At 40.8% G+C, this 11,772-nt stretch overlaps 2 protein-coding genes across 2 annotated transcripts; both read left to right on the forward strand.

The window, feature by feature from the left end:
- Positions 1-134: 134 nt before the first annotated feature.
- Positions 135-1,602, forward strand: lsm10 (LSM10, U7 small nuclear RNA associated). The gene is made up of 2 exons (XM_024257837.2): positions 135-283; positions 1,014-1,602. The coding sequence occupies exon 2, from the start codon at positions 1,080-1,082 to the stop codon at positions 1,473-1,475; it is 396 nt and encodes a 131-aa protein (XP_024113605.1). The 5' UTR covers positions 135-283; positions 1,014-1,079; the 3' UTR covers positions 1,476-1,602.
- Positions 1,603-5,497: 3,895 nt separating this feature from the next.
- Positions 5,498-11,062, forward strand: eva1bb (eva-1 homolog Bb (C. elegans)). The gene is made up of 3 exons (XM_024295269.2): positions 5,498-5,703; positions 7,692-7,789; positions 9,648-11,062. The coding sequence occupies exons 2-3, from the start codon at positions 7,723-7,725 to the stop codon at positions 10,049-10,051; spliced, it is 471 nt and encodes a 156-aa protein (XP_024151037.1). The 5' UTR covers positions 5,498-5,703; positions 7,692-7,722; the 3' UTR covers positions 10,052-11,062.
- Positions 11,063-11,772: the final 710 nt, after the last annotated feature.

The following is an 11,772-nucleotide window of genomic DNA, read 5'->3' on the forward strand; positions in this document are numbered from 1 at the left end:
TTATCAAATCACATGTTTCAGCGTTAGCAAAACTTCCCCAAAACACTGAAAACAAATGTTAGTTTTGTGACAGTTTTAAATAAAGTTTTGAAATGGGGAAAAAGATATGCTATTCATTCATTGGCTGTGAGGCTTTGACGTCAGTACGTATAGTGCGTCAGTCTGAATGCGGGAAATCAACTTTTTGTAAACAGACGTAGATCAGGGTTGCTTGTTTGCAGGTTTTTACTTCATTTTTTGGAGGAATATCAAATTGGACTCACGCCAGAATCGTCATATTCAGGTAAATATTTCAGCAACTTTTGCGTTATAACCGGAAAAGTTACCGGAGCTTCGTTTAGCTAAAGCTAACAGCTTACTCTTTTCTGAGGTTAAGCGCTTTTAAAGCGACTCTAGTTCCTCCACGCTTTCCTAGTAGCGACAGCTGTGTGACAAATTTGCTGTTTAAATGTAGCAAATGCCTAATTTTACTGCAACAGAAATGATTTAAATGAATAATATTTGACATTTGTGAGTCTCACTGGTCCTAATCCTGGTAGTAAAGCAGAATGTTTCCGAGCTGATAGACGGCTGCTCCAAAAGTCTGATCCATCATGAGCCGTTTCCTCTAAGTTCTGGTTGGTTCGGAACTCTCAGATATATTCCCTCTTTTTTATTCGTAGAAAGCAATTTGGCTAAATTCGAAAATATTAAAATAGTTGAGAAGTGTTTTTTTTTTTCTCTGAAATCAAAATATGTCGCAAAGAATCACGGGAAATAATATTCTGCGTTAGTCAAACAAAGGATGCTTCTGTTGGATGACTCTATGTATTTATTTATTTATTTGTTTCTTTCTTTATTAATTATTTATACATAGATTTTTAAATACTTCTAAAACACTCACAGAATCTTCATTTTTGGGTAAAAGCTTCAAAAACTCCAAAAATAAATGTTCTGATGTAGAAAAATATATTAATATTTTATTTAAATGTATTTATAAAATAAAATTTGTTGTTTGTTTTTTTCCTGCGGAGGGGGGGTCACTGGTGTCACACTTTGAGCCCTCCACTGGGCTGGTCCAGCCTTCGCTCCAAGATCCCATGGAACCCGAGGAGGCTGCGGTGGGGGTGGAGGTGGTGAACTCCATCCGCGAGCGGACGATAGCGGAGAACAGCATGGTGGTCCTGCTGCAGGGTCTGCAGGGGGAGGTGACCACGGTGGACCTGAGGGACGAGAGTTCTGCTCGGGGGCTCGTGCTCAACGTGGACGCCTTCATGAACATCCGCCTGAAGGACGTGCTCTTCCGGAACCGGCGGGGCCAGAGCACCCAGCTGCAGGACCTGTTCATCACCGGCAGGAACGTGCGCTACGTGCACATCCCGGACCACGTGGACATCATGAAGACCATAGAGACCCAGCTGGCCAAGATCCACCGCGTACGCAACTTTGCCGGCGAAGGCGGGGGCAGGAAAGAGTTCAGCGGGAGGAAAAAATGACGATTTGAGGGAAAATTCTGTAGGTTCAGACCCCACCTGAGGAATGACCTTTCCAACTGTCTTCACAAACTGATTTCACAATAATATTGTCTTAACGATGGATAAATAACCGAAATATGCAGTTTTTTTTTTTTTAAATAGAATGTTTGGAGAGGATTTCAACTTTAAAATAAATTCTACCTTGTCCGTTCATGATCTCTTCAAAGAAAAAAAAATCGATTTTAAGTATAAAAAAAAAAAAAAAAAAATGTGTGTAAAATATCACAATTTGGAAAATCAAGTTTGATGGATCAAATATTCTTCATGTGAAACAATAAGACAATCTACGTCCTTTAATTATTTTGCTCTGGTCATACTGAAACAGCAACAGATTACCTTTTTGTCCCATTTTAGTCACCATAGAAAATTCAAGGCCTTTTCCTTTAAGATGTTCATGTGTAAAGGTAAGAAAAGCAAAGTGGGGCATTTTGGGGTATTCAAAACCCAATTGACACTTTATGATGTGAATAAAATGACGTGACTAAATAAAAGCGCTTGTTGGGATTTTATTGCTCACATGCACTTTCAGTTTTCTGCCTACAGGGGGCGACAGTCTCCTGCTTTTTCGTTTCTGTTTTCAAAGTTTCTCTGGAGCTTTTAAGACAATAGAAACAGCTTTTTTGTTGTGTGGGAAAAACGTGGACATTTCTGTAAAATAACATTTTTTTTTTATTATTTTGGGGGCGGGGCCTTGGAGAAAAGGTGAGCATCTAGCAGAGTACACCTGCAGCTCTCCCAACATGAGTCCTGACACCAGCTAGAAAACAGGCTGACAGGTTTTTGTTTTATATTAATATGTTCCAGATGTTTCATTTAAAGCTCAATCCTCCTTCTGAGCAGCACAGGTGCAAACACACCTTCAGGGGGCGCCGTGTCGACCTGCTCTGCTGCATCACAGAGGCTGTCTGTGTAGAATCGCTGCAGGAAAACATTAGTCATGGAGGATGCCAGTCTGCTGAGGACAAACAGTCACCTCTGCATCATGGGGAGGCTGGGATTGGCGGAGACGGCGGCCAATGGGAGCCCTGCGCGGGTGTGAAAGGAAGAGCCTGTTTGGGTTGGAAAGGCCGCGTGCTGCCGGGACCCAAATACTTCAGGGAATTTGAGGAATTCTGCAGCAGGGAGAGGACAGCCTGACATAACGGGAGGCTGCAGATGGACGGGCGCGGCCGGAGTCTGCGGCCTCGCTGGGACGTGTTTTTCTCCTGGCTGTTGTGAAACCAGCCGGGGTGACAGCACGCCACATAATGAGCAGTTTGCCGCTGTGCCGAGAAGATGACCACGCCACATCGACACGGCCTCTCTCAGAATAACACGTTGAAACCACACAAACAACTCCTGTGTCATGCAGGGCACGAGCTGCCGAGAACTCTCTTCAGTCCGTTAAAACATTTCTTTATCAGTGACCTCAAATGAGAGGTTCTTGTGAAGAAGACGCAGATTTTTCATCATCTGAACATCCCACTGAACTGAATCAGAGAGATCCTCCTCATGTAACGAGGTTCTACTTTTGATGGCTATAAACATAAAAACATTTAGAGGATTCAATGTGGAACTAATGAGATTTTAACCACAGAAAAACAGAAATCTGAGTCTGCAGGAACGACTGAACTTCTACGTTCTTTTGAGGCAATGTAGCTCCGCCCACATTGATTCACCAGGTAAAGGTAATTTTATTTATAAAACTTAATATTATCTTTATGTTTATTTCATATCTTCAATTGTTTTGCATATTTGTTTTCTCATCTTACATGAATCCTGAGGTGTGCCGGCCATTGATTTAAGTTTACTCCGCCCATTTTGGCCAAGTTCCAGAAATGGATGAGTGGGCAGGACAAAGAGATTTGTTCATGACTCCACCCACTTGCTAATAAAGACAAAAAAAGCTTAAATGTGAGCTCAAAAATATAACCTCCCCCAAAATACAAACAGATCTCATAAACATCAGACTTCAGTCTGTGCAAAAAAAAAATATTTTTTTACATCAATATTTAACGTAAAAGTCAATGGAAAAACCAGACTCTAGTGGTTATTTGAGGAACTGCAACAGTTGGTAATTCCAGGTTTGCCTTTAATGTAAAAAGAATTGTGGTAAATGGTCTCCACTTACTTCAATGTCTGGTTCCAAAAGCAGAAGAACTCAGATGATATCTATTAGTTCTGTTACATTGACATTTTAGATTCTATCAGTATAACTTTTTGATTCCAGCTGAGGGGTTAAACTTTCTGTTATTGAGGTCTCACATTATTTATCTGATGTTGAAAATGACTGATTTAGACTAGATTTTTATTTACTTAAGTGATCTTATTTGATTTTCTTCATGATTAGACTACCTCCCAGATTACAGCACTGTTAATCTATCCAGATCAGAAATACAAATATCCAATATTCATTTCTCTGCAGTGTAATGTAGCGGCTTCTCCACAAGCTGAAAATCACCAGTGGAAACTGGTTATTTCCTCTCATATCTGATATATTCTTTCCTTCAGAGGTCATGGACGACTGGATAGATGCCTGAATGAATAGATGGATGGCTGGATGGATGACAATATGAGTAGATGAAAGACTGGATGAAAGACTAGATAAATGATGGGATGATGACTAGTTGCATGGATGGATGACTGGATAACTATATGGATAACTGGATGGAACACTAGATGGGTCACTGGATGACTAGATGGATGACTATATGGATGACTAGTTGGATGATTTGACGACTAGATGGATGACTGGATGATTAGACATATGACTAGATAGATTACTGGAAGGATGACTAGATAACTGGATGTATGTATGATGGATGACTAGATAACTGGGTTGATAACTAGATGGGTCACTGGTTGAATAGACAGATGTGTAGATGGATGACTGGATAAATGACTAGAAGGATTGGCTAGTTGGCTGATTGGATGACTACATGGATAATTGGATGTTTACATAGATGGCTAGATGGATGACTGGATTTATGACTAGATGGAAGACTAGTTGGATGATTGGATGACTGGATGATCAGACAGATGAATAGATGGATGACTGGATAACTAGATAGATGACTAGATGGATGATCAGACAGATGAATAGATGGATGACTGGATAACTAGATAGATGACTAGATGGATTGGCTAGTTGGATGATTGGATGACTAGATGGATAATTGAATGATTACATAGATGACTAGATGGAAAACTAGTCTGATGATTGGATAACTGGATGATCAGACAGATGACTAGATGGATGACTGGATGACTAGATAGATGACTAGATGGATTGGCTAGTTGGATGATTGGATGACTAGATGGATAATTGAATGATTACATAGATGACTAGATGAATGACTGGATTTATGACTAGATGGAAAACTAGTCTGATGATTGGATGACTGGATGATCAGACAAATGACTAGATGGATGGCTGGATGACTAGATAGATGACTAGAAGGATTGACTAGTTGGATGACTGAATGGATGACTTCTTTCATGACTGGATGATTAGATAGATGACCAGATGCATGACTGGACTAATGACTAGATGGATGACTAGATCCCTAGATGGAGGACTGGATGGATGACTGACTGGCTGCATGCCTACATTAATGGATGACCGGTTACTGAACATAAGAATCGTTTTTTTTACTGACACTTTATCAAATTTACTTTAAATTTTTGACTGATTTCTTCATTTTTGTGAAAACATCAGAAACTTGTGATGAAAAATGAAAAGCTGGTGTCAGCATCACAAACAAACCAGCACACGAGTCGCACAAACTTCTGTGAAACTCTGATCTGAAACAGAACCAACACTTTTCTGCCAGCGGCTCCAACAGGATGCACTTCTGCTCGCCTTCAGGCTCAGATTAAAACACAAAGAGCTCAGTTAATCCAGGAGCTCCCACAGCTCTGCACCCCTACACCCTCCGCAGCCGCCCTGCCGTTTCCTGCTCCACCCACCGCTCTTAAAAGCAAACAGAGTCCCGGATCCGCTCAGAGATGAGGCTCGGACCTGCAGAGGAGCTCCAGATGGGTGACTGCAGTCTGAGGCTTTTATTTTGAAGGCAGAGGGGCATGCATGAGTACCAGTTTTACCCAGGAAAAGCAACAATCTGAGAGGAGGACAGTGGAGGAGGCTGAGGATCAGCGTCCGCCTGCATCAGTGGACTTAATAATAAAGTGCAGCTTCCTCCAGAACCAGGTGAGTGAGGAGAAAAAAAACTGTCCTTTCTTCTGTCACATTCATCTGAAACTTGAAAAAGAACAAACTCAGATGAAGCTCTGTGGTCATGAAAGAGGAGAACTGTGAACGAGAGTCTGACGGTCAGCAGACGCCTCAGGTTTCCTCTGGGACTTGTGCGCAGGAAGTGTGGGGATTTGATGGGGTTGGCATAAACAGCCCCAGCTGCCGGGCCCGGTGTGAGCTGGGGACACTGGCTCCGGTCCGAGCGGGACGGCAGAACCGGTGTCTGCGGTTCAGAGATGTTGTTTTATTCTCATAAATCTGGACCAACATTCATCTGAGGTCCTATGATGAATATTTTATTTTGTTACCATGATTGGGTGATGAGTAACCATGGCGACAGGAATGTTTACTGCTTCCACATTAATCAGGTAAAGATGTTTTTTTCTTTGTGTCATTGTGTCACACGGTGTTAACACCAGCTGCTGAGCTGAAACACAAAAACAGGCAAGATGTCACAAACAACAAAACACAAAAATCCAAAAGCGAGGATGTTACCCTCCCGAACACTAGGGGGCAGAATGCCCTTACTCTAATTTACTGTCTACCTATGAATGAAAAACTTGAAAATAAGTTTTATAGAATTGAATGTTTACTTCACATTTCCCAAAGGTTGTGGTTTTGTTTTGAGCGGCTAACACGGAGATGTTTGCGTTTTAGCTACCGAGAACGGCACTCCAACCACAAACAGAGCGGAAACCATTCAAACTCATGGGTCACATGACCAAACGACAATTTATTTTAGGGTTTCCAATAAAATCAGGTCAATGGGTGATCAGTAGAAATTATTTTTTGCCGTGTTGTAATGTTTGTGAACCTCTACTGATTTTTAGTGTAATGTTCACCTGACAAATCTATTAAAAATCAATAATCAAATACTTTGGTGTGTAAACAGACTTTGATGGTTCAGGTTGGATGTGAATTTAGAGCACCTCAAGGACCAAAAAAAATTATTTTGTTTCTCCAGATTAAAAAAAAGAATTTTTTCAAAGGGTCAGCCCCACCCAGGGCCCCCCGGTTTGGACCGGCCCTGGCCTTCAGTTACCTCCAGATAGATGCTAATTGCTGAAAAAAAAAAAAAGCTGGATTAAAAAAAAGTTTGCTATCTTTGGCAACTAAGTGGAGCTGGAATGAAACTACATAAATACTGAACTGAACCCCCCCCCCCCACATGTTTTTCTGTCTGGAGGGTGGAAAACACGAACTGCAGGCAGAGCTGAGTTTTTGTTTTTTTCTTGTAAACTTAAAATGCATCCTTGGCGAAGACCTCTGGTTCCCATCATGAATCTCCTCAGGGGCGGGGGGGTGGGTCACTTAGGTCTGTGGACTCCCACTGCCCCCACCACCCCCACCGAGGCAACTACAGCTTGTAATTGCCCATAAAACAAATAAAAGAGAGCAATCCAGCTCTGCCACAGGGATAAAGATCAGGGCGGGAAGAGGGACCCGAGCCCCCTTTACGTAATAGCTGGGGGGTGAGGGGGGTGACATCATCATCCCTGGGGTAGGGAACACATTCGATTCCCACGAAAATTGCCGTTGAAAGAAAGTGAGGCGATGGGAAACTTCAATCGACACTTTTAGTCCAAACTGCAATCAAACATGAGCAGAATTTCCCAGAGGAAAGACCCGCTCTGATAATAAAACTGTGTTTTTGGTGTGTTTTTAACATGTTGTTGCTGCCTTTCTCTCATGAATAGATCCATGAACGTCTTTGTTTACTCATCTGAGCTAGCATCTGTCTCAAAACTGTACAGCCGGATAGTTCTGATATTGCTCATCATTTTTGATGCACCGCTAATGTTAGGTTGGAGTTGCAAACTAGTGGGAGAGATTTATGGGTGAAAGGAAGGGGGGCGGGGTCGCTACGCAAATTCACATGACTTTAAACTTTCTAAAGTCCAGACAAACTTGAAGAGAACATCTGCTCCACTCTTCCTCCACAGGAGGAGATGCTGTGAACCCCGGCGGGCCATCATGGAGCCGGTGAAGAGGGACATGGAGCTGCTGAGCAACAGCATGGCCACCTACGCCCACATCAAAGGTCAGTTTGTTCAACTGTGGGGGGAAAAGAGCTAAAAGGATCCCTAGAGGGTTTTTTTAAGCTATTTGAGGCGACGGACAGCCACAAAAAGCCTGAAACTCAGAGACTGATGAGGGTTTGCTCTCTTTTAGGGTCTAAATCAGGGGTGTCAAACTCATTTTGGTTCAACCCCTTTGATCTCAAGTAGGCCGGACTAGTAATATGATAGCAAAATAACCTATGGTCAACTTGTTCTGTTTTTCTCAGCTGGAAAAAATGCATCAAACAACCTAGTAGCCTAATCTCTCATTATTACTTTGTTTATGACGTTTATTTCCTGATCTCTTGTTTGCCGTCTTGTGTTTCCCTTGCTCCCCCTAGTGGCGGAATTGCGCATTGTGGTCATTTCAACCATAACTCACCACAGAAAGATTAATTTGTTTTACAACATCTTTATATGTTGGGAAAAAAAATAACAAATTAATTGAAAATCTGGAAAAAATTGATCACAATTATTTTTTTTACAGTATTTGCCGGCCACTTACTATTTGCAAATAATCAGAATATGAAATCTCACGCAAAATTGTTCATTTAGGACGTTTAATTTTAAACTTTTAAGGCCCTAAAACTTATTTTTTGTCTACTTTTGAATTTATTTCTGTATTTTCAATTTCAAAGACTACCTCCTTGCTTGTTTGGTATCATTTAAATTAAACTGCACCTATGTGACACTCCCTTTATTATCGCTTTTTCCATGTTGTATTCACACACTAAACATAAAATCATGCAAAAACAGAAAATTCCATCTGGAAAAATTGTATTCATTTTGTAGTGGAAACCCCCAAAATGCTTAATAAATGAAAGTTTTAGGTGTATTTTTACAAAAACCGGAAGAATAATATTTCCCAACAAACTAATCAACGTGTTTTTGAATGAAAATACTAAAAATAAATGCAGGTTAAAGTCACAGATTTGTTTGGGCCACATGTATTTCTGTTGATAGAGGAGCATCACAGACCTCACGGCTCCATGATGTGATCTTTCTTGTCTGGCTGTGTGGCTACAGCTACCAGGCAGCCTAAAAAATAAGAATTTCTCCCCTTAGAGCATTGCTGTCTATTTAACTTTTTTACTGGAATTCTACTTTTTTTCAGCTTTTTCTTTTTTTTTCTCATAAATTGTCTTTATTGTGTTTGTGAAAAACAATAAAACTATTTTTGAGGGGATTTTGATCCAGCTGGATTTCAGGTCGGCTTGACTGGAATCTGCTCACAGGTGGGGGCGTGTCTGTCCATTCTGAACTGCTCGCCTTCCGTGACATCGGTGGGCGGGGCTTTCACGGAGAACCATGGAGTTTCCGCAATTTTGTGGAAAATTCATGTAGGTCCCCATCCCAAAATAAAAATAATACTACGTCAGATCGACGTTCGTTCTCCATCTTATTTATTAAAATAAAAGATTATTTTTGTCCAAAAACTACAAATAAATACCATATTATCTCTTTAATTTCATAAAATCTCAATTACAGAATGTAAAACGTTTATTTAGACAGAGTTTTATTACGCTGCAGGGCAGGAGGCCTGATGGCGTTAATAAATGTTTAAGCATTAATTATGATTTATTTATCATTAACACACCAACTTTCACAGCCTTAATGTTCTTCTCATCGTGACCGGGCTGGATTAAACCATCTGATCCGGCCCGCGGGTCACATGTTTGACACCCCTGGTCTAAATCTTTGTGAAATACTATGGATGTACTTTACGTCTGCAGACTCCAGCAGGAGGTCAAATCTGGGGTCACAGTTATTATTATTAGTTTTATTTTTGGTTCTGCGTGTTTTGTTTCGGCTCCTGAATAAATGTTGTTTGTTCTTCAGCGAATCCGGAGAGCTTTGCTCTCTACTTCATGATGGGGGTCTCCTTCGGCCTCTTCATGGCGCTCTGCCTCCTGGTGGGTGGCATCGCCTGCAGGACTCGCCGCCGCAGGAAACCTCCTTCATCTCCTGAGAGGAGGCAACTGAAGGAGTCCAGCGAAGAAGAAGAGGAGGAGGATGAAGAAGAAGAAGAAGACCCCAAGACGACGGGGGTTGCCCTGAGCGACCGCAGCAGCCAATCAAACGGCACGCTGAGGAGCGTGAACGTGTTCGCCTCGGCGGAGGAGCTGGAGAAGGCGCGGCGTCTGGAGGAGCGAGAGCGGATCGTCCGGGAGATCTGGAGGAACGGACAGCCGGACATCCTGGTCACAGGAACCGGAACCATCGGGCGGGTCCATTACTGCTGACAGAACCAAGGAGGAGAGGACGGCTTGCCGGAGACCTCTGCTGTTTCCACAGAGGAACAGTGTTTCTGAAGAAACCGAGGTGAAGATGTCAGCTCCACGAGGAGACCCAAAGACGGAACCAGCAGGAGAAGATATTCTGATAAACATTTTTTGAATGATGGATCAAAACCATCATGTTAACCCATTCTGGTGCAGAGCTCCAAACATCACACTCCCTCCCCCGTGTTTGACACTTCTTCGAAAAGTTTGTTTTTTTTTTGGTCCAAAAAGAAGTTCCAAAAAGTTCATATTTTTTTTATCATCTTTTGTTTAGAAATTTGTGGATTTTTCTGTGTTTTTTTTCCTTAGCAGCTTTTCTCCTTGAACTTTCATGGTTTCTTTTTGCTCCAAAAGTCTCTTTCTGTCAGTTGAATCATGAACTTTAGCCTCAAGCGAGGACTACACTTCTTTTCATGTTCTTGTGCTTCTTTGTGACCTCCTGCACGTGTCCTTGCTGTATTCTTAAACTCATGTTGGTCATTCGGCAGTTTTTTTTTTTTTTCCAGGATGTTGTGGTGTGTACAGGGGCGAAGCTAGAACACTTTATCTGAGGGCAGGAAGGGGGGGCTTTGGATCAAAAATATGTATTTCAAACAGTTTTATTTATTTAAGGCTTCTTTCAGCATTAGTAATTCTTGTATTGATGACTTCTTAATTTTTCTGAACAATAATAATATTCACTCAAAAATTGGGGGGCATGTGTTTTACTAGGTGGGCCCCTTGAAGCTCCACCCCTGGGTGGGTGGTTTAGTTTTCCAGCAGAGGGCGCTAACCTACGTCAAAGAAGGTAGAACTAGAAGACTGGTCACATGATTTATGTATCGAATATAAATTCTTTTCATATCCAACCTGTTAAGATTTAGGTTCTAAAAACCTCCCTTAAAAGCAACTTGTTTAAGACTTTTTCCTGTTATGACTTCACAAAGAAAATATCTTGAAAATCCCTTGAATGCAAAAAAAATAAATAAATAACTATCTATAGTTACAAAATGAATGTAATTTTATTCCAAGAAATCTTCAAAAATACTTTATTAAAACAATTTCTCCTGTTTGGCGGCCATCTTGAATTCCCAATGACGTCATAAACTCTCATTACAAACTAGATAAAAGTTTCCGTTTTTAAATCTTCTTGCTGCATCAACAGACATGCAATTGTCATAATTTAATTGTTTTTAAGTCTTCACTCTATGAACGTTCCAACACACGAGGTGAAATGAGCTTTAAATGTTTGAAACATTGCAAAATTAATGCTATTTATGCTAAGTTAGCTAAAGAGGTGAAACATGGCAAATGTTAAAGGAAGATAAATAAAGTTTAACTCTGATATAAACTCTAACAGATGCTGAAATAAACAGTAGAGGCTAAACTAGCGGAAGGAAATCCAAAATTGTTGGCTAAAATTAAATGAAATAATAAATATAAAATGCAAAAATACTAAAGCTGCCTAAGTATCTTAGCTGAATTTGTTTTTTTTTTAAAAAAAAAAAAAAGATAAAAATGATCTTAAAATAAAATAGAGACCAGATATTGTATAACATTTAATTATTTAACTTTTTTTTGAAGAAGAAGATAAAAGTCCATAAAATCTCCGGTTGCCGGGCAGAAATTGAAAAAAAATCTTTCCAAAGAACCAAACAGGCTTGGATTTCCCTCAGTACAGGGATATGTGTTTTAATGAGACG

This window comes from Oryzias melastigma, linkage group LG11 (assembly GCF_002922805.2).
Source record: "Oryzias melastigma strain HK-1 linkage group LG11, ASM292280v2, whole genome shotgun sequence".
Lineage (NCBI taxonomy): Eukaryota > Metazoa > Chordata > Actinopteri > Beloniformes > Adrianichthyidae > Oryzias > Oryzias melastigma.